Here is a 23284-nt window from a genome sequence, read left to right as displayed (position 1 = left end):
TTCCGGCAAACTCTCTGAGCAGCACAGAGCCTGCTGAAGGCAGTGGCTTCTTCGAGCATTGCCAGACTCACTGCAGTGATAGAACCATTTATATACCCCGGAGTCTCCTATTTTGCCTCTTCCATTTAATGAATTTAAAAGACAGTTTATTAAAAAGTTGTCAGTAGCTCAGGAAAAATAACCCAGCTAGCTAGTGAGCGGCGGCCGTCTATTTGTGTGCCGGAGAAGCAAGCACCCAGAAGTGAAAGAGATCGGGAATACTTTTCAGATCTCATTTTCTTAAAATGATGTCTTAAGTTTCTGCTTGCTTGAGCGAGAGGAAATCCTCTAAAGATTCAAAGAAAGTCGCTGTTGCTATCAAGCCTTTCATGTGAGGTCCGTGCCGTAGAGTGCCTGTCCTCGGGGCCGGGCTTTGTTCTGGGCAGCTGCCGTCTAAATGGGAAGCGGGCTATGTCGGAACAGCCAGTAAATAGGGCAGAAAATGCATTCAGTGTCTTGCCTCCCTTTAAAGCTGCCTTCTGGTCATTAAGAGTTCCTAATTAGGAACCATTTTGAATAGCACCAGTTCATGGGCTCTGTTTATGAATTACAAGGTAACACAGTTACGTAACGCACATCTCATTTTTCCTGAGTTTGCAAAACTCACGAGGAGAAGCCCAAAGTAGCAGAATTAGGAAGGGTTAGTCTTTCACGTTAAGATCCCTCGTAGTGTAATGTGTATTCATGCCCTGCTGTCCCCCATGATCCTCTAATGTAGTCAGTCTTGGGGTCTGTCTTGTCATTCTTGATTCTTCCGTTCTTCTCTCTTCCTGCTGCCCCCTCTCTCGTACATTCATTCATAGTGGAGGCAGTACTCGAATCTCCTCCTGCCCCAGATCCCAGAGGGGCCTTTCCACGTGGACGTGAGCTCTCCAAGCTGCTCTCAGAAGCCTTTTCTAGTCCTCGGACCCCGCAACATCCCCGCCCCTGCCCATTTCCCTTTTCTGTAGCGTTCCACGCTCTGCCCAGCCTCTGTCCCAGAGTCTGCTGCTCCTTTTCCCTAAAAACCTCTTCTGTGGAAGCCCGAGTGCTTCCCTGGTCTCTGCACAGAAAGTGTTTTATGATTTTGCTCCCAGCTTGCCTTTTCAATTTACCCCCCAGTGTTCTTTCCAGATCCACTCTTGAGCGAGGCCTCTTTGGCCTCTGTGCATGTGGGCTTCCTTCCGTGAATCCCACGGCACTCCGTATCCCTGCAGTTCATTGAGCGTCGTTCCCTGTGACTGTCTCCCTGTGGAAATGCTCTGCTCTTTGAAGACAAAACATCGTCAGTTGACTATGATACTTAGTAGGCGCTCAGTAAATGTTTTTTGAGTGAAGAAGCAAGTTAAGGGGCGCCTGGGTGGCGCAGTCGGTTAAGCGTCCGACTTCAGCCAGGTCACGATCTCGCGGTCCGTGAGTTCGAGCCCCGCGTCAGGCTCTGGGCTGATGGCTCAGAGCCTGGAGCCTGTTTCCGATTCTGTGTCTCCCTCTCTCTCTGCCCCTCCCCCGTTCATGCTCTGTCTCTCTCTGTCCCAAAAATAAATAAACGTTGAAAAAACAAAAAAATTAAAAAAAAAAAAAAAAAAAAAAAAAAGAAGCAAGTTAAATGGATGAGTGAACGGATGATTCAGTGAATGAACAAATGAACAGAGTAAAAGTCAGGAGATTTTCCCTTCTTTGCCAGGATCTAGCAGAGGCAATATAAACCCAATAGAAGAAGTAAGGCCTTTGACAGACACCTATTAGGTAGTTGTATGATCTTAAACAAGCCACTTAACAGTTCTACCCTGCAGTTTTGTTTTTCTTTTTTTAATCTATAGAATGGGATGATAATATCTATTTCAGGATCATTGTGAAAATCTGAGGTGAAAATGTACCTAGTCTGCGTAAGTACCCTAAGGTGCTCATCTAATGGTAACTGTGCCATTTCACCCCATCTTGGCCTGACTGACCCCCACATCCAGGTCTCTGCTCAGACCTTCCCACCTAAGTAATAATTTAGTAAGCACTTAATGATGTGGTAGGTGTTACCCTAAATACTTTACGTCTGTTAACTCATTCAGTACACTAATCCTAGGTAGGCACGATTATTTTCCGGTTCCATGGCTGAGGAAACTGAGCCCCTGAGCACTTGGATCACTTGCCCACGGTCACAACACCAGTGACAGAAGCAGTGTTTGAGTCAGTAGACTGGCCCCAGCTCTGTGCTGTCAGCCGCTGTGCCTTCCCTAACCACAGGATCCAAAATAACCCTGCCCCGCCCGCCCCAGGCCCCTCACCCCTCGCCCTGCTCCCTCTGCTTCGCCACACTTTTCTCTGAGATTATTGAACCTGTGGTCTATTTGTTCATTGTCCTCTCCCCCACCAGAATGTAAAGTCATAAATTCCCAAAGCTAGAGATTTTGTCATATTCAGTGCTGAGCCCCAAGGGCCTAAAACGATGTTAGGCACGTCATAAGTGCTCAATAAAAATTTTTTTGAAGGCCTTTTGTTACTTAATGTGATTTGGGTCAGATTTCTTTATCTCTGTGCCTTCGCTCTGGTATCTTTACTGCGATCTCGAGAGCCCGCTTTTTAGCCTTAAATGTGTTCCGTGACCCACAAAGAAAAGCAGGCCTCGGTGTCACAAGAAAATTACATTTTAGGCTTGTTTGGAGAACGACGTGTGTAGTATGCTTCTATCAGCACACATGGCGTGCAGCAGTGAGAGAAGCACCTAGAAGTAATGGAGCTCGCGGTACTGCGGTCACTGTTTCTCTAACCGTCTGTAAAAAGGACCAGTGACTTGTCTCTAAGGCCAACACAGAAGGCATTGGTGTGAAATACATACAAATTAAATGAAAAATAAAAACAAAAACAGGACGCCCGGGTGGCTCAGTCGGTTGAGTGTCCGACTTTGGCTCAGGTCAAGATCTTACAGTTTGTGGGTTCGAGCCCCGCGTTGGGCTGTCTGCTGACAGCTCAGAGCCTGGAGCCTGCTTCAGATTCTGTGTCTCCCTCTCTCTCTGCCTCTGCCCCGCTCCACGCTCTGTCTCTCTCAAAAATAAATAAACATTAAAAAAAAATTTTTTAATAAAAAATAATTTTAAAAAAACAGGCATAAAATTATTCCGTCCAGTCATTATAACCTTTTCTAAATGCTGACTCTCAGTGTCTATCGGCATCTTATTGCGACTGACCCAGGAACCACACGTTGACGAGCCTTGAAATAGATGACTTGGGAACAGACCGCTTCTTTCTCTTAGTTTAATTTTTTTTTGTTTTCCAAAATTACCCTTGACTGTTGATAGTGTTTCCTTAGAGAGGTTATCCACAATTGCTCAGTCATTTTTCTTAAAAATTAACTTTGACACTGGTCCAAATGCTTGGGGACGTACCCAAGATTTTCTATATAATGCTGATCAGTGTTTAGGAAAAATAGAAAGGAAAAAATAGAAAGGACACTCCTTAGCAATGTATACTTTAAAGTCTATTTCATGTGTCAGCAAAGCCTGTTAAAGACAATCACGTTTGACAGGTAAAATCACATTTCAGTGGTTACACCTTATTTTATTGTATACTCAAGTTTTATTAAACTATGGAAGTATTCAAAATCCCTTCTTTTTCGGGGCACCTGGGTGGCGCGGTCGGTTAAGCGTCCGACTTCAGCCAGGTCACGATCTCGCGGTCCGTGAGTTCGAGCCCTGCGTCGGGCTCTGGGCTGATGGCTCGGAGCCTGGAGGCTGTTTCCGATTCTGTGTCTCCCTCTCTCTCTGCCCCTCCCCCATTCATGCTCTGTCTCTCTCTGTCCCCCCAAAAAAATAAATAAACGTTGAAAAAAAAAATTCAAAATCTCTTCTTTTTCTAAGGAAAAAAAAAGTAGAAACTGTCTCTTCTGTCCATAAAAATCCCATCCATGGAGTTTATTAGTCTTCCAAGTTTCTCGTTGTGTTCAGTATAAGATCTATCAACTGCACCAAAGAGTCAAATGAGTATTTATAGCCCTAAAGCTGTTTTCAGAGATCACACGTTTGGATCAGCACCTACAGCTACATTACTTCCTCTCTGATACCGCTCCCCTGCTGTCCCCTGCTGTCCCCTACTGTCCATAAGCCATTCACTGTTAATAGATAAGACAGTTACCAAAAAAGACAGTTCCTTCCATTCTTTTTGTCCCCTCTTACCAGATACCATTTGATGTTTAAGCTTATTTTGCCAAGGAAATGGTTACCTAAGTTCCCAAGCCATGTGTCATGTCTGGTGTGACACGCCCCAGCGTATTCGTAGCTCAAGAGTCCTGCTCTAGCCCACAGTTCCACCACCTCGGCCCCTACCGTGCTGACTTGTGCTCAAGGACGGGACATAAACGCCTTGTATTTGGCTGTCCTTGCTCATTTTAAAGAAATCTTTAAGTTGTGTTATTCCTCAACATTGATTTCTACTTCTGTGTCACGTCTTGTCTGTTCCATTTTTTTTTTTTTTTTTTTTTTCTTTAACGTTTATTTATTTTTGAGACAGGGAGAGACAGAGCATGAACTGGGGAGGGTCAGAGAGAGGGAGACACAGAATCCAAAGCAGGCTCCAGGCTGTGAGCTGTCAGCACAGAGCCCGACACGGGGCTCGAACCCACGGACCGCGAGATCATGACCCGAGCCGAAGTCAGCCGCTTAACCGACTGAGCCACCCAGGCGCCCCTGTCTGTTCCATTTTTAAGAGTGACCCAAGTTACCAAAGGCTACCGAGGACTCTGTTAGGATGGCCCTGGTAGTGTCGCCACGAATACTTGGTTTTGTTTTCCATTTAGTTATCTGTTTGGTCCCATGCGTCTCCATTTTCCGTGTCATTTCTCTCCCTACTCCCACTGGCCAACCATTCCATTGTGCTGTATGTGCCTCGTTTTATTTTTAAAATACATATCTGTGTGTGTGTGTTGGCATTCATTCATTCATTTTAAAGAGAGTGTGCAAGTAGGGGAGGGGCAGAGAGAGAGAGAGAGAGAGAGAATATCTTAAGCAGGCTCCATACTCAGCACAGAGCCCAACGCAGGGCTTGACCCTGGAATTATGACCTGATCCAAAATCAAGCGTCGAATGCTTAACCAACTGAGCCACCCAGGTGCCCCGGCATTTATTTTTCAGTCACATAGATAGCATCATGTTACAGATTTTATGTTGGTTTTCTTCTCCAAATTCTCAAAAAATTCTCACTTTATTGTTCCAGGATCCAATCCAGATCCTGTGGCATTTAGCTGCCATATCTTTTTTCCTGAGTGATGTAGTATCTCATTATAGTCTTGATTTTTGTTTCCCTGATGCCTAACGATGTTGAGCATCTTTTCGTGTGCTCTTGGCCATTCATATATCTTTTTTGGAGAAGTGTCTCTTCAAATCTCTTCCTCAGTTTTGAATTGTCTTCTTTGTTGTTGAATTAGAAGACTTCTTTATATATTCTGATATTAGATCCTTAACAGATAGATGCTTGCAAGTCTTGTCTCCCATTTTGCAGGTTGTCTTTCCACTTTCTTCATACCATCCTTTGATGCCCAGAAGTTCAATGTCGATGATGTCTAAATTATCTATGTTTGGTCTGGTTGCTTAGGCTTCTGGTATCACAGCACCGTGTGATTTTAAGATTTATCCATGTTGCTGGATGAACATAATCCATTGTTTTTAACTACCTGACCATTTTCCATAATGTATATTTACCACATATCACCTGCCCCTCCCTCACAGACAACCACTTTGTCTCCGGTCCTCATTATCATAAACTCTCTGGATACACCCGCATATACGTACCTAATACGTGCCTAATGTGACCAGGTACTGACCGACTGTCCTCCATAATTGTTGCACCTTCACCCCCACCAGCAGGCCATGGAAGCTTCCTACACCTTTATGTGTCCGTCAGTGCCTGGCGTGAGCCTGCTTTCAAACCAGCCGCAGTGTGGGAAGTGTCCTCTCATTCGTGTTTAATTTGCATTTCTTTCATTACCCATTAATTTAAGCGTCTCCTCAAATGCTTGTTTTGGGGCTTTTTTTTCTTGTGAGTTACCTCTTCATATCTGTTACTCATTTTTCTTTTTTTTTTTAATATTTATTTATTTTGAGAGAGAGAGAGAGTGCAAGCAGGGGAGGGACAGTGAGAGAGAGAGAGAGAGAGAGAGAGAGAGAGAGAGAGAGAATCCCAAGCGGGCTCCATGCCATCAGTGCAGAACCCAACGAAGGGCTCGTTCTCATGAACCATGAGATCACGACTGGAGCCGAAATCAAGGGTCAGATGCATAACCGACTGAGCCACCCAGCTGCCCCTCCTTTACTCCTTTTTCTTGTGCGATTTCAGTCTTTTTCTTATTGATATTTAGAGATTCCTTGGGATAGGTATTAGTCCAATTTAGTTTAAAAAAATTTTTTGAGAGGCTGCATGCTCAAATGAGGGAGGGACAGAGAAAGAGAGAGAGAGAGAATCCTAAGCAGTCTCCTTGCTTGGTGCAGAGCCCAACGTGGGGCTTGATCTCACGACCGTGAGATCATGACCTGAACTGAAATCAAGAGTCCGACACTTAACCAGCTGAGCCACCCAGGCATCCCAGTGCAATTTAATTTGAGAAAGTACAAAGATCTTTTCCTGTCATCTGTATGTTAACTTTACCATCGTGCCCTCCACTGTACAGAGATTCTTAATTTAGATATAATCACATTGGCCAATTTTTTCCTTATGACTTAGGCTTTTGAAGTTTCATTTAAGACGTGTTCTCCTTACCCACCCCATGTCACAGAGATTTTCTCTTATATCATCGTCTGCTAGATTTATAATTTTACATTCAGTTCTTTAATGCATCTGGTGCCTCCCTTTTATTTGTAGTTTTAGGAAGGATCCAGCTTTATTTTTTTATTCTTACACTGAGCGGGCTTTTATAGCACCAGCTATCAGATAACACTTCTTTTCCTCATTGATCTATGCAGCCACCGTTCCTGTGTGTTTGCATCCCCTTCCAACATGAGTCTCCTAGCTGTTCTGTGCTATTGATTTATCTGTTCTTGGGTCAATTTACATATGTATTTCCTGACAGTAATATACATAATACGTGTTTTAATGTGTGTGTGTGTGTGCACGTATGTATATCCACACACACTTTTTAACAAATCTGTAGCTTTGTGGTAGGTCCCAATATCTTGTCTGTTAAGGCAAGCTTTTATCCACCCGCCCCCTACACACACTCCAAATGGACGAGATATTCATGAAACTCTTCCCTGTAAAATTTTAGAGCAAATTATTAAGAAACCCAACTGCGTGTTTTATTCGGATATATTGGATATATATTAACTTCGGGGGAATTTATACCTTTAACTATTAAGTTACCCCGCCTAAGAGCCTAGGATGTCTCCATCATTTGTGCCCCTTACTGGAGTTTGAGGAGGTACTCTTACACAGTTCTCATTTATTCTTGCAGAGGATGAGTCACGATCCATTGTAATGTCTGTATCCATAGTTTAACTACGGGATTTTGTGTTTCTTCGTCTGATAATACACTTTCTCCTTAAATAATTACATACAGAGACTCCCGCAAAAATTTAATCCTCACTGAGGGAGTGATCTGCTTAACCCATTGCTTTACTATCTGAAGAACTTTCAGATAAAATGGAGAGAGAACATAAGCCTGTTTGGCATCATGGAATAAATATTTAACTTTGTGAAGTGGAACGGCTCTTACCACGGAAGTAAATCGGAGAAGCCATGCAACATGGGTTGAAGGACTAACACTGGAAAAAATACCAGTGATGGAAAGTTTTATTTAACCAGGAAGAGGACAAGGAAAGAACACGTGACTGAAAGAGGAAGCACCAGTGTGTGGTTCCTTGTGCTGCAGTGACATCTCTCACCGAAGGGAAGGGTAGAGGAAAAGCTGAAATTGATCAGCTTATTTGTACTGTCCTGAACTTAAACACCTGTCATTCTGGCCAAGCCAAAAAGTTATCTAAATTGGACTTCTACTAAGGTACAAGCATCTCCCAGTCATCCTGTCCATAGAAGTAATTTCTCCCATCAGTTTCCGTTCCCTTTAAAATGGTGGCCACGAATGTATAATGACAGACAAGAATTCAGCTACAGAATGGGCACTCAAGGTTAGAGGCACGTAACTTGACATTGATGGTACCCTGTAAGCCAAAGTGGACGGACATCTGGGGATTTCTTGTGGGTGCAGGAATATAAACATACATGAGGTGTGATCCCTGCGCTCGAGGAGTGCATGCTCTAGCAAGAGAGGCCGGTATCGGGCTCGCTCTGAAAGGATGCGGTAAATGCTATGAAGACAGTGTGCTGAAGGGAACCACAGGTGAGATTTCACAGAGAAGGTGACACTTTGAAGAGGAGCTTCAGTGGGAAGGCAGATGTGCCCAGGTGATAAGTTTGGACAGTATCTTATGAGCAATAAATAGTTACCACAGGTTTTTAAGTAAGGCAGAGGCGGGTTTCAATTTATATGTTAGGGCTGGGATCCAGGATGTGGATTGCAGGTAGGATTGGTAGCAAGGAGGCCAGCAAGGAGGGCCAGCATAAGTAACTTGTTAAGCTAAAGAGGAAAATAAAATTCATGATAGTAATTTCTATAATTTTTTTTTTTTAATGTCTATTCATTTTTGAGAGACAGAGAGGGACAGACTGTGAGTGGGGGAGGGACAGGGAGAGAGGGAAACACAGAATCCGAAGCAGGCTCCAGGCTCTGAGCTGTCAGCACAGAGCCCGACGCGGGGCTCGAACTCATGGACTGTGAGATCATGACCTGAGCCAAAGTCGGATGCTTAACCGACTGAGCCACCCAGGCGCCCCCATGATAGCAATTTAAAAGAGCAACCAGGGGCGCCTGGGTGGCGCAGTCGGTTAAGCATCCGACTTCAGCCAGGTCACGATCTCGCGGTCTGTGAGTTCGAGCCCCGCGTCGGGCTCTGGGCTGATGGCTCAGAGCCTGGAGCCTGTTTCCAATTCTGTGTCTCCCTCTCTCTCTGCCCCTCCCCCATTCATGCTCTGTCTCTCTCTGTCCCAAAAATAAATAAACGTTAAAAAAAAAAAAAAAGAGCAACCAGTGGCACCTGGGTGGCTCAGTTAGTTAAGCATCTGATTTTGGCTGAGATCATGATCTTACAGTTCATGAGTTCAAGTCCTGAATCAGGTGAGCTCAAGCCCTGCTTTGGGTGAGCACTCCTTTCTTTTCTTTTCTTTTCTTCTTTTCTTTTCTTTTCTTCTTTTCTTTTCTTCTTTTTTCTTTTCTTTTCTTTTCTTTCTCTTTCTTTCTCTCTCTTTCTCTCTCTCTCTTTCTCTCTCTCTCTTTCTCTCTCTCTTTCTTTCTCTCTCTCTCTTTCTCTCTCTCTCTTTCCTTCCTTCCTTCCTTCTTTCTTTCCTTCCTTCTCTCTCTCTCTCTCTCTCCCTCCCTCCCTCCTCCCTTCCCTTCCCTTCCCTTCCCTTCCCTCTCTCAAATGAAAATAAAGTAAGAGCAACAGATTTCCATTTCTCTCTCTCTCTCTCTTTCTCTCTCAAATAAAAATAAAAGAGCAACAGATTTCCATTTCCCCCCACCTTCTCCCAAAAAAGTTCACACACCACTCTTCCTTTCTGGAGCACTTGACTTTAGAGTGTTGAACATTTTTAACAAGTAAGGTAAAATTTCAGAATGTGCACTTTAAGAAAAATATAACCTCAAATAAGATTTCATCATTTTGAGGATTATGATAATGTTAATCATAATAGAAACATGTACATAATGGGTAGATGCCAGGCACTGTCTGAAGCATGAACATTTATAAGCTTGTTGGATAACAATAACCCCATGAGGTAGCTATAATTCCTTTTATGGGTGAGGTGATTAGAAGCACAGGGAATGTGAGTAATTTCCTCAAGAACACACAGCTAGTAAATAATAAGAGGCTTAACCCCTGTCAGTCGTGCTGCAGAGTTCATGGCTATGCTATTCACTAAGCTATGCTCCCTCTCTCTCGTATTTTCAATATCCTATGTTTAGGGGAGCCTGGGTGTCTCGGTTAAGCATGCGACTTTGGCTCAGGTCATGATCTCACAGTCTGTGAGTTCGAGCCCCGCGTCGGGCTCTGTGCTGACAGCTCAGAGCCTGGAGCCTGTTTCAGATTCTGTGTCTCCCTCTTTCTCTCTCCTCCCCCACTCATGCTCTGTCTCTCTCTTCTCAAAAATAAATAAACGTTAAAAAAATTTTTTTAATATCCTATGTTTAACATATGGACAAGATAAGCATTCGGAAATTTCAGCTTGACGGATTAGGAGTGTGACAGCCTTAAGAGTCTCCCCTACCTGTCATCTCCCATGACCTGCCACCCGGAGGCAGGTGGTTCCCACGCTTGGTCATGAGACCTGCCTTCAAGGAACAGCAGCAGGTGTGGAGCCACTGGCGATGATACAGAAAGAAATGTTCAGTTTTGTCCCCTGTATTTGTGCTTTCAGAAAACAGAAGCAGTGAAGCCTTTGTCGACATTTGTCGACACTCGGGATGATTCTATAAGTGTGTCTTTGGTATTTGTGCCAGGCAGAGCAGTTGCTCCTCTGTGAACGATGTGGGTTAGAGGCGTGCGTGCAGTTCGCAGACTGGCTGCTGTGTCCAGCACTCCTGAGACCTGGTGTTTGCTGGGTGCGGGGCGTGCGCTCCAGAAGCCCATAGAATGGGGCTGCCGGATGGCTCCTGGAGCTCCGTCTTCTCGATGCTGTTGTTGAGTATGTACACTTCCGATTTCCTTGTTGTGCGGATGACCAAAACAAGGCGGAAGAGGCAAGTGTGTGCGGTAAGAATAGGGCTCCTGTTCTCTTCACACCTAAGCAGTGATCACAGCCACAGGGAGGAAATGGTAACATCCCAGTTCCAGACAGCCGGCCACAGTGCTGCTCGTGCCGAAGTCACTAGGGTCGGGAACCCTCTGTGACGGTCTCACTCCCGTAGAGCACTTGGCCTCCACGTCTTTATGTACAAAGGGTCATGTTTCCTGTTTCCTCATTTGAACAGAGCATCACGGCCCGCCGTCAGGAACAAACTCCGCCCGGCAAAGCCCCGCCCTGCAGCACAGACCCATGGGACAGTCACAGGCCAACCACGTACCTGGGGACAGGTGAGGCTGCTCTCCCCAGGTGCGGGCTCCTCCCTCTCATTTCCCCCTTCTTCCGTACGCACCCCCCCCCCCCCCCCCCCGTGAGGTCAGAATGAGAACTCTCGTGTTTTCCACCCTCAGATACCTTCCCAGTTCCCCCCGCTCCCTCGGTACCTCATCCCTCCTCCAGCCTCATCCCAGGGCTCAACACAGTCATCCCATCATGTCCAACAAGTGGGGACTGGAGAGAAAGAAGCGACAGCTGCCTCTGGCTCCGCCACGCTCGGTCCCCCTGATTTTGGCAGGGAACCCCAGACCCACACGCATTGCTGTCTTCTCAGCCTGCCCGAGCGGTACCTGTAGGCACTTCCTCACCTCTTTTGTTGAAAATATTAGCCATGAAACAAAAGCGAGGTTGTCACAAATTCAGCATCTCCGCGGGCATCGGCGCTGGGGAGAGCTATTTCTCCCCGGCAGGGTCAGCTCCTCTGCCCTCTGGTTCAGCTGCTTGAGCGCAGCTTTCCTTGACAAAAACTGCACCGAGACGCCCTCAAAATAAAAACCAGACCAAACCAACGTGGGATGTGGACAGAGCTGACGCAGCTGTTGACCGCCAGACGCACCTAGCGTCTCTGGCTCTCGACGCAGTCTGCCTTTCCGGCGGCCGCTCGGGAGAGTGGCAAGCTCAGCTTTGAAAAGAGACTAACCTGCCTTGGCTTTCAGAGTGTTTTCATTCTCTCTGTCCCGGGAGTGACTGGATTTCTCTGTTCGTAGAGGTGCCGTAGAAGGCGAAATCGGGAAAGACGTCTCCGCCTCTTACCGACACTCATGGTCTGACCACAAGCACCTTGCCCAGCCTGACGCCGCCATGATTTCCGTCGTAGGCAGCCGGCACAATCAGGTAAGCAGCTACCCCCCAGGTGCAAACTGTTCTTTTCAGTGGCTAAACCGCTGACACTGGTGAGTTTTTCTTTTTAAAGAACCTAGGGAAAGCCTTTTATTGTTTTTATTTAGAGAGAGAGAGTGCGCATGTGAGCACATGCAGGGCAGAGAGAGAGAGAGAGAGAGAGAGAGAGAGAGAGAAAGAGAGAGAACCCCAAGCAGGCTCAGTGCTGTCAGTGCAGAGCCCGACATGAGGCCCGGTCTCACGAACTGTGAGATCACGACCTAGGGCAAAAATCAAGAGTCGGACGCTCAACCGATTGAGCCACCAGGCAGCCCAACACTGGTGAATTTGTCTTGCGAATCAGTTCGGATACATTCGTCCCCCAAATGTCTTGCTGTGTGTTTGGCATTCCCTTAGCTTCCCTGAGAGAGTGTAAAGGGTAAAAAAGCTTACCCTGATGTTGGAGAAATAAGCACCCCCAGTCAGGTACTTAGAAATAGCAGGGTTTGAGTTCATCAAAGTAGGGTTTGGGTTGGGGTTTTCTTTTTCTTTTTTCAGGAAAATTAGTCATAATCTCCTTAAAGGAAGCATTTCTCCAAACTCTTTTCTCTGATAGTTCTGTTGCCCATTGACCAAATAGTGGGGAAAAAACATACAATCTTCACATTAACTTGGGCTGCATTTGTAAAAAATTAGGCAGCTCTTCGACCCAAACTCCCATTCCTTTCTTATGATCTAGAAATGCACACGCACTGTATAAATGCTGTCTTCCAGCGACAAAGGTAGCCTTTCTTCAAACTGTCAGTAAAGCAGTCCACGAAAACTTGTTTTCCTTACGCTCTTTCTCTTCCAGAGCCTTGGCTGTTACCCAGTGGAGCTAGAGCGAGGCCCCCGGGGATTTGGGTTCAGCCTCCGCGGGGGGAAGGAGTACAACATGGGGCTGTTCATCCTGCGTCTGGCTGAGGAGGGCCCCGCCATCAAAGACGGCAGAATCCACGTGAGTTCGCTTCCGTCCACAGCCTTTGCTTCTGGCTCCAGACCGGGAACTACTGGAAACAGTTGATCAAAGGGAGTGCGGAAACCCCCCAGAGCTAAGCAGCCAGGTTTTTCCATCACAGAACCTGAGAGCAGCCGCTCCTGGTTTAGACGTTCTGACCCCCGGCGATTCCGTGTCCTCCCTCGAGAGTGCTAGGCTGTAGCTCGGTGACGCTGTCCTCACCGTCTTGACTTTGGTCCATAAGGAAATTTACTTTTTACTGACATCATCCACATTTGAGGGCAAATGGACTCATAAATAAAATATCCTTTTCATCTTATTAAAAGTCTTGGAAAAGCCAGGATAAAACAGAATCTTCAACTTCTTTCCAGAAATAATAGGCCCAGGATTTTTTTTTTTTCCTCCTAGCTACCCTACAGAGGTAGCCAGAGATCAAAAAGCATGACTCTCCGAATCTTGACTATGATCTGAAAGACTAGAATTCGCATGGGTCGTGATCCATCATAGTTGCCCTCAATTCTGAAACACTAGCTTTGGACAGGGCAACTGCAGACCAGATTGTTTATGGGTCTGCACATAAGGTATTTTCCCTCTTTCTCTGAACATTACTTAAAGAGGAATCTTATAGAGGGGACATGTGCTGGCTTCGATTTTTTAAAAAAAAAATAGCCCACTGGCATCCCGTTAGTTTATACATTAGATTTTACATTTAATGTACATTAAATTTTAAATTCCAGACAGCCTCCCCCCTACTACTCAAGAGAACTTTGGACTTGCTCCCTCTGCCACCAGTTGGCATCTGGGAAGATAATTTTTTTTTAATCAGATGGTATATTCTAATAATGATTGCAGTTCTGAATTTTCCACATCACTGCCCCGTTCCCATGACTCATTTTGTAAACATGTGTCAAGTGTCTGCTTTACCCAAAGCTTTATGAGTGAGAACTGAATGAACTGGGAGAAGGGGTAGCCCTAAACCAAATAAGACCCCACCCCTCTTCAAATGACCAGACCTGTGCACAAGGTCAAAAGGCGGGGAGTATGAGTGGCTATGAGTGGAGATTTCATATGAGTGGAGAATGGGTGGCATTAGAAAGTGGGTTAGGATTTCAGTAGAGAGAGCTTGGTCTTTTTTCTTCCCTCTCTCTCTCTCTCTCTTTTTTTTTTTTTTTTTTTAAATCTGGGTATACTTTAAATCTGCCAGTTTTTATTTTAAATTTTTTTTTTCAACGTTTATTTTTTTGGGGACAGAGAGAGACAGAGCATGAACGGGGGAGGGGCAGAGAGAGAGGGAGACACAGAATCGGAAACAGGCTCCAGGCTCTGAGCCATCAGCCCAGAGCCCAACGCGGGGCTTGAACTCACGGACCGCAAGATCGTGACCTGGCTGAAGTCGGACGCTTAACCGACTGCGCCACCCAGGCGCCCCTAAATCTGCCAGTTTTTAAAAAAAATCTCCCATTGTATTGTCACAAAAAAACCAATCAAACAAAAAACTAGGATATAATTTTTAAAGTTTTTTTTAATGTTTGTTTATTTTTGAGACAGAGACAGAGCATGAGCAGGGAAGGGGTAGAGAGAGAGGGAGACACAGAATCTGAAACAGGCTCCAGGCTCTGAGCTGTCAGCACAGAGCCCGATGTGGGGCTCGAACTCGCCAACTGCGAGATCATGACTGAGCCACCCAGGAGCCCCAAAAACTAAGATATAATTTTCAAAAGTTGGTTCCAAATATAACCCTCAGATGCACTAATCTCACAAAACAAATAAAAGGCAAACAGGCCTTAACGCAGACAAAGTCTGTTTCTAAAACATGTCATTCTTTACAAATGAATGGGAGCTTCGGACTTTCAGGGTTAAATCAACTCTCATTTCAAAAGTGAGATCTGATGTTTGAAAGGGAGCTATTACTACCATGCCCAGGTTTGTTGCAAACTCTAAGAAATCAGCTTTTCAGAGAAGAATTCTTTCTCTGGCTACTAAATTATCAAAATCTTGACTTGCTAAGGATCATGGCTGCTTTGTACTAATGACAACTTACTCTGGTGCCACCGCCCAAATGATGAGAGTTTATCTCCAGCAGACTCACACTGCAAGGTGACCTGGGCATCCCTTTCTGCCCCATCCTCCTGCCTCCCTTCTCTCCTCCCTCTCTTTGTTAGGCTGATATCTGTACTTTGTGTCCTGTGCCTAGTATTTATTTCAGTATCTTCAGTCCTTTTATTTTTAGAGAGAGAGAGTGCAAGCAGGAGAGCGGGGCAGAGACAGAGAGAGAGAGAAAGGGGGGTGGGGGGAGGGAGAATCTCAAGCAGGCTCCTTGCCCAGTGAAGAGCCTGACGCGGGGCTTGATCCCACGATCCTGGGATCATGACCTGAGCCGAAATCAAGAGACAGACACTCAACCAACTGAGCCACCCAGGCACCCCTCCAGTATCTTCAGTCCTGATCTGGGGCCTGAATATTCATACTAGATGCTCTGTAGACATTTGTTGGAAGTGTAGAATGGATGACAAACACTAATGAGAGAATTGGGTTTTTTTTCAAAATCAGCTCCCAAAACTTATTACTGGGTAGACAGGACATGAGATAGATGAAGTTAGCAGGCAATGTAATAGTGTCATTCAGGAAAAAAAGAAAATGGGAGCCTGTGATATAGATGGAAAAACGCTGAGAGTCAGGGGCATCTGTACGTTTAGTGAGTCCTAAGCCATCCGTAAATCTGGTCGAGATCTGAGGAGGACAGAAAAAGGTGTTCTGGGCAAAGGCAATGAGATCAGCTGAGTGGGAAAGTCTCACATTCGGGAATAGTGTCAGATTTAGTTAGATCTTTACTGCAGGACAGAATCAGATTTAGAGAATGTCGTCTGTCGTCTTCCAGGTAACATGTGTTTTCACTGAGTTTTAGCCCCACAAAAACCCTTTAAGGTAGGTGGCATTTTCCCCACTTATAGATGTAAAACTGAGGCTCTGGGAGACTAAGTCCCTTGCTGGCCTCACTCAGCCTGTGATGGCTGTGGTGTGGCCCAGATCTTTGGTCCTGTGAGCCCAGCCCGGGTGTTTTCACGTCAGGCCACGGCTCATGCCTGTCTGGATTAGATTGTTCCAGAGAAGTATAGAGGTTCTCAGCACCTTCTAAGAGAATGTAAGCAATGTGCTGGAAACATTGTGTAATTTTAATATACACTGTAGTGGCTGTGGTTGACAGAGTAACTTTTTGAGGAGCCTAATTTTTCTCTGTCCCCTCTTCCTACTTCTTCCTTTGGTTCTCCTATTCTCCTTTGTTCCTTTCTTTGCTTTCTCTCTCCTCTCCTCTGTCCCCCATAATTTCATTTTTCAGTAACACAAACTTGAACTGTTATTTGTTCTATTTATCAAAAGATGCATTCTTCATTTTAAACAACAGAATTTTCAAAGAATGTTCACGTTTCCCTCTCACAAGTGCCATTTTTTGTCTGCGGCTTTGTATAGACCAGTCGAGGACTCTTCCCTGCTCTGAGGGCCTGTCTGCCACAAATTTGAAAGCCATGGGGTTCTAGTCTCCTTCCTGCAATGTAGTTTTAAAGTTAAACAAAAATGACACCTGGTGGCAAATCTGTTCAATTACAAGCTTTATTGCAATTTATTCGTCGTACCGAAAGAATCAGAAATATGCAGCTTAGGACACTGAAGTTAAGCCAAAGAATGTGACTGCAATTAAGGGAAACCTCAGTCATGTTTTACAAGATACGCCCAAAGCACACTCCAAATACCGTCTACCTTAATTTCCATTTGTCTCAATCAGCAGGACTGATTTGTCACTTGTCATTTGTATTTATTTCAAATTATTTTTCTTCAATCACTTATTATTAAGGGAAATCTGGGTATTAGCTTTTATCTCACTCATATATTCTGGATATAAGTATTTTTATTCTGTTTATTACTTTTTTCCATCCTATTATGTTTATTATCTTATTTTGGTTAGTTTTTTTTTTAAGTTTTTTCTATGTTAAGTCCACTTATCTTGTCATACCCTCCAATTATTCAAGAGATTCCTTTTTTTTTTTTTTCCATAAATATGCAACAAAACCTTTTAATCTGTTTTCTTTTTCATAGTTGACATGTTTTGCGGTGTATACAGTGGGGGACGGGCTCGGGTAAATCTTCCTCCTGATGCACTTGAAGTCCTTTGGGGGAAAACCAGGAAGTAGATAACTTGAAAAGGAACATCTGCTTGTGTTTGGTGTGTCACCAGGTTTTATCTCATTAAATCCCCGCCCAGACCCCAGGAGGTGGGTACTAATATTGTCCCCATTTCACAGAGAGGAAAATGAGACCCTCCGCCGGCTGGAGGTGGAGCCAGGGGTGAACCACAGACATTATGACTCCAAGGCCCTGCTTCCTGGCCACTGGGCTTCGCTGTATCTGTGGCTACAGACTTTCCTACCAGCTTCTGTTAAATAATTATTGAGTCACCTTCTGTTATTTCTGGATTGTTTTCGTAAGCTCTTACAAATTTTTGAGCTATTTGGAATGTCAGTTTTCCATTGTTCGCTGTTTTGATTTTTTTAATGTCTATTTTTGAGAGAGAGACAGGGTCGGGGTAGGGGAGGGGCAGAGAGAGAGAGAGGGAGACACAGAATGCGAAGCAGGCTCCAGGCTCTGAGCTGTCAATATGGAGCCTGATGTGGGGCTCGAACTCACAAACCACGAGATCATGACCTGAACTGAAATTGGACACTTAACCGAGTCACCCAGGCACCCCTCGGTTTATCTCTTTTAAAGCCAAACAAGCCTCTGCTTGTCACCTTGAAACATTTTTTTATTTATTTTGAGAGAGAGCACGTGCACATGAGTTGGGGAGGGGCAGAGTGAGAAAATCCCAAGCAGGCTCCATGCTGTCAGCACAGACCCCAACTTGGGGCTCGATCTTACCAACTATGAGCTGAAATCAGGAGTCAGACACTTGACTAAGCCACCCGGGTGCTGCTGAAATATATTTTAAAATCACTACCATCGTTGTCTTTTATCAGGTCCTTTTGCAAAAGTGACACTTGACGTATCCATGTTTCCCCCTTTTCTTTTGAAATACCTAGACAGCATTTCTAGTAAATAGCAGAGGTACTGAGGCATCTCATTCTGGTCCCTGGTTTTATGTTACCTAGGGAAGTTATTTTACACTGACGTCACGAGCATACGCCCGTTACTGGTTTTAAATCAGTATTCATATGGATATATTCTCCAAGCTGAAGTTTTTATCTCCGAACATTTCATTCATCTAGTGCCTCATACATCTACAGGCTGTGCTGGCAACATGAAGGGGAGGGGGCAGTTCTCCGTGGAGGCCAGGAAAGGCTTCCACGATGAGGAGCCACCAGCCCGGGTTTTAGAAAATAAATTCCAGATTCAACTCCTCTTGGAAAGTACTCTTCCTAGTGGGTCATTCAGACCCAGCCCTGTGGCATCATGTGGATCATAGAGACCTCACCTCTTCTGGCACTTCTCTTTTGGTTGAAAACTCCAGATCTCATTTGTGATTTCAAGGTGCCCGGATCCTGTTTCCTCCTCACATGCGACTTTCTCCTGTAGGATTTCTACAGAGCAAATAAAGCTGGACGCTGTCTCTTCCCACTGCGGTCATCCATCCGCCCATCAGCTTTAGCAATGACACAGCACCGTGTACAAGTTAGACAGTTTGCAAATGAGTCAGTAAGGTTGAGCAGCTGTCGAGTGGACGGAGCAGAATCGAAGGAGGATGCATAGTTTCATGTTGTTCCTGTGAATGTTCCCTCTCTAGGTTGGTGACCAGATCGTTGAAATCAATGGGGAACCTACACAAGGCATCACGCATACTCGAGCGATTGAACTCATTCAGGCTGGTGGGAATAAAGTTCTTCTACTTTTGAGGCCAGGGACTGGCCTGATACCTGACCACGGTAAGGAAAGGCTCTCACCTCGAGCTGAAAAGTTATGGAGGGGGTGATGACAGAAAAAGAATGTCTGTTTGAAGGGGCTATTTTGCTGGCTAGTTCAAAGGTAAACACCAGAACCATCGAAAGCTACTTACACAGCAGGGTTATTAGAATATTACCAAGTGGCTTCAGGCGTGATTTGTGTTGGGATGGAATATGTTAAGCAATTTCAATAGAAAACTTGTAAGTTGCTTTTATAGAGAAACGTGCTTGTAAAAAAACAAGGACGTCAGAGGCAAGTGATTTAAATGTCATGAAAAACGTTTGAAATCTCTTCAAATGCCACTTACTTCCTCATTGTAAGATCTACTCCCTTAATGGAAGAGAAGTTTCTCTCAATGAAGAGTAGAAGGACTTTAGGCTTCTCTGGTCCCTTGTGGAGAACAAGTTGCTCTGGCCCTACCTGGCGTCAGGGAGGTGGATGGGACTGTCTGTTCTCCTGCACTGGGCTTCAGGTTCCTTGGTTTCATTGTAGGTTTTTGAAATACCACAGGATTTGAACATCATGTTTTAACTGAGAGCACTAGCCTAGAGTACCACACCACCAGGACTTGTCCCTTCTAGTTTCTGCACCCCCGCCCGACCCCGTAGAGCTTCTGAGGGACAAGTATAGACGTGACCTCCTGCGGTCCCCTTCCAGCCTATAATTCTCTGTTATTACCTTCCACCATCTGCTTGTAAACCATACGTTCCCAATGACATCTTTGCTAACTGCGCTGTGATTTTTTTTTTTTTTTTTTACATAGTCCTAGGCCTTTTCTCTTCCTTCTTCAGGTTTGGCTCCTTCCGGTCTGTGCTCCTACGTGAAACCTGAGCAACATTAAGGCTTTCAGGGCTTTTCTTGGTCTTTCCTTAAAAAGACTTGGTAAATTTGCATGTCTTGTAAATCACTTCCTTCTTTTTTTTTTCTTTTTAATTAAAAATGATGCTATTAAATACATCTCTTTCTATCTTCTGCACTTTTCAGTTTCCTTTTGACATTAAATTTGACAGCTTAATGCAAGAAAATTATTTGTAAATGCCCACGAACCTCATTCCGATTACCTCAGTCGGGTGTCCTTGATTAGTGATTTTGGCATATCCATAAGCTCTATCCTTTGATGACAGCCAAATTAGTAAGCTTCTTGGACCAAGTAATTCGGTCCAATTTTATTATTTATTTCTTCTAAGTTTTTTATTGGGCTTTACTACTTAGGAAGACTTTATATATCATATATTATGTAATTAATTATAAACTGGAAAAATGACTACTGTTATTTTGGGTACATTTAAACAACCCACCCTTCGTGCACAAGTACAGCTGTCTATGTAATCTAACTTTATAGAGATGGTAACATACATAAATTTTATTTATGAAATATTCATACTCAGGCTATTTAAGCAGTCAGTACAATTCGAATGGCTGTCAAAGTTCAAAACTTGCTGTCCCTATTTGTTGTAATTCTAAAATTTAATAATGTTCCCCTCAAATCACTTTTTGTAGGTGATTGGGATATTAATAATAATCCTTCGTCTTCAAATGTGATTTATGATGAGCAGTCACCATTTCCCCCAGCGTCACATTCTGCTTCCGTATTTGAGGGGTCCCCCATGCCAGTAACTGAAGAATCTTTAATGAGAGCTCAGATATGTGAAAAGACAGAGGAATTAAAGGGCGGTGTGCCTGAAAAGAAAAGCACTTTAAATGAAAATCAGCCTGATAAAAAGCAGCACTCTTTTCTCCAGAAAAATGTGAATAAAAGGGATCCACCCGGCAGTCATGGGCATGGTGACAAGAAAAATCTCTTAAAAGTAGAAACTGGCGTTACACAAAGAGGTAGATCTGCTAGTCCCAGGAAGCCGGCCAGCCGACATGCAGAAGAACGTTCGGACAAGATTCCCAGTCCTCCCACCACTGACCCCAAGAGAAGACCCAGAGATCGGTCCCTCAGCCCCAGGAAAGGGGACAGTAAAAGTGGTCAGACCGGCACCAGGGCAGGTTCTGGGCAGGATCACTCTGGAAAAAGCAGAGGACGATCTTCAAGCCCAAAGAAGCAGCAAAAGACTGAAGGCAGCAAAGGCCGACCAAATACTGAAGCCAGAGGACTAGAGTCTGAGAGTCAGAGAGGAGGGGGCCGCGCTAGGGATGGTGCTGAGCAGATCTCGGACGGCAGGGAAGGATCAGGTGCTGCCAGGAAAGACACAAAGCAGAGCCAGTCTGGGAAAAACAGGACAAGGTCCCCAGAGAAAAGAAGCAAGAGAACGGATGAAAAGTCTCTTCTGCCCAAAAAGACTAGTAACACTGCTAGTAGACCAGAGTCTGAGCAGGAAGAAGGAAAGAAGGCCACCGTGGGAGAGACAAGTTCTAGCAAGGAGAAAACAGGAGAAAATGTCAAAAAATCAGAAAAGCTGAAGCAGGACCCTGAAGAAAGGATGGTTTTAAACAAAATGGAAGACCCCCGAGGAAAAGAACAAGAGGCAGCCGACAAAAACAGAGAGGGTGGAGGGTTCCAACCTGAGAGCGCTTCTCCCGTTAGGAAAACACCAATCACTCCAGGGCCCTGGAAGGTGCCAAGTGCAAATAAAGCCACAGGCACTACTGGTGTGGCCGAGAAACGGCTGTGACCTTTGGTATAAAACAAAGAAAAACAAGTCGTAATTTTTCCTTTCTAAAAAGCAGCATTTTTCAAAAACAAAAGTCATTTTTTTTTCCAGAAATTCTGAAACACACACATTTTACTTTGAACATCAAGTTACCCAGGCTGCATGAAGGGCCTTCAGGACTGCTAAGAACCAACCGTCCCCCGGCTGGCTGCCCTCCCGCGCGCTCATCCGACATGCCCGGCTCGGGTGCCCCGGCCCGTCGCCGTGAGTGTCCATGCTGATGTGCACACAGTGTGGTCACAACTCACTTTATATCTGTGCCAAGTTATCTACTGTATCACGTGTGTTGTATCCGTCTCACTCAGATAATTCCACAGTAATGAAAAAACTAGGTTTGGCTTGGAAGTTGATATCCTCAATAGCATGCTGCATGTTTACAGAGAGAAATATTTGAGTCCTTGCAGAAGAAGGGATTGTTAGCTCGTCATTAAAGATGGCGGTTGCCTCTTCTAACAGCTACTGGTGATGGCCCAGGCCCGGTTTAAAAATGAAACTCCAAAACACCACTACTGAAAAGAAAAACAAAATGTAGTCAAATATCGACACTTTCTTCTGGATTTTAATTCGGCTGCATAAGGTATTCTGAGTAACTTTCAAGATGCCACTTAACAATTGAATGTTCAAAATGAGACCGTACTTTCAGCACTGGAGAGCTCACCTGCTGTGTGACCCAGCCCTGATGCAGTCTTAGCGTCTCAGGTCACCCCTTTCCTTCAGTTATTTCGTTATGAAACCAGAAAGCAGCCTGTGGAAATAGTGCTCACAGCTGTTCAGAGAAGAGCCACCACATTTCTGTTTCTGGATATTTGGGTTGGACCTACTACTAATTCATTAATTGTTAATACATAGTACATATCTGGAGAGTCCAAAAACCAGACAGATTGTGAGGGACTCCACCACGAAACAATCTGGTGGCAGCCATACAAGTTCAGGTGTTCAGAGGCGGAACCTGCGTGAGCCCTGCTCGGCAAGAGGATAGACATGGCGGTAGACAGAACGTGCTAGATCGTATTTTAATTTCTAGCTACATTAACTTATTTAAAAAGCAAGAAAGGGAGACTAAACATTTGCTTAGCTTGTACACATTTTCAGAGTTCTTTCTAAAAGTCTAGTGAAAGATGTTTGTCGGGAGGTAGAGACCGTTCTTAACTCCGTAAGACAGACCCAGGTTTTTCAGTCCCCTGAAGCAGCATTCAGTAGCGACTATAAATAAAGGAACAATCTCAGAACAAAACAATTTTATGGGGTATTTGAACACCCCTGTTCTGTCACCTGGGTTCATCTTGTTATTGTGAAACACGTTATGTCCAGGTCGTTTCCTCTTAGAGTTCGACTGTGAAAGTCTTTAATGTAACAACAGAATCTGCCCCTGTAGCTGAGACACACTTCCCAGAGTGAGAGTTTGAAATCCCCTTTCATCCAGAACTATATTTACCCATCTACTGTAACTACTTGAATAGAGAAAAATTAGGAGGCTTGATAAATGCTAAGAATTTAGTACCACAGAAATGATTTATTTTCCCAATAGTCCACAATTAGTGATAAAGATCCTATTTTTATTGTTAACTGTGACATAACTTTGATGTCCTCTGTTGTCAGTCTGACGTGGCTCTTTCCTTCCTAAGTAACCTGTCACTGTACTGATTATATACTGACTTAGCAATGTGGCCTTGGAATGCTAAGCAAAATATGGATGTACTGGTTGTAAATG

The 23284-nt window shown here is 44.6% G+C and overlaps 2 protein-coding genes across 4 annotated transcripts in view; one reads left to right on the top strand and one right to left on the bottom strand.

The window, feature by feature from the left end:
• Positions 1-21534, top strand: part of MAGI3 (membrane associated guanylate kinase, WW and PDZ domain containing 3) — a 247688-nt gene extending 226154 nt beyond the window's left edge. The window contains exons 17-21 of one of the 2 annotated variants that reach the window (XM_047868943.1): positions 11018-11120; positions 11874-12000; positions 12839-12982; positions 18756-18894; positions 20414-21534. In XM_047868943.1, the coding sequence (XP_047724899.1) occupies positions 11018-11120; positions 11874-12000; positions 12839-12982; positions 18756-18894; positions 20414-21534 (1634 nt within the window). Of the gene's footprint in view, positions 1-11017; positions 11121-11873; positions 12001-12838; positions 12983-18755; positions 18895-19704; positions 19798-20413 lie in introns of those variants that run through there. The other variant, XM_047868945.1, reaches the window with a different exon arrangement.
• PHTF1 (putative homeodomain transcription factor 1) overlaps positions 16574-23284 on the bottom strand; it is a 96650-nt gene continuing 89939 nt past the window's right edge. Inside the window, exons 20-21 of one of the 2 annotated variants that reach the window (XR_007154430.1) lie at positions 21425-22082; positions 16574-20593 (exon numbers count right to left, since the gene is read on the bottom strand). The gene's annotated coding sequence lies outside the window, so the exon portion shown is untranslated. Of the gene's footprint in view, positions 20594-21424; positions 22083-23284 lie in introns of those variants that run through there. The other variant, XR_007154429.1, reaches the window with a different exon arrangement.

The sequence above is a fragment of the Prionailurus viverrinus genome, chromosome C1 (genome assembly GCF_022837055.1).
Source record: "Prionailurus viverrinus isolate Anna chromosome C1, UM_Priviv_1.0, whole genome shotgun sequence".
Lineage (NCBI taxonomy): Eukaryota > Metazoa > Chordata > Mammalia > Carnivora > Felidae > Prionailurus > Prionailurus viverrinus.
This window is presented reverse-complemented; position numbering and strand designations above follow the sequence as displayed.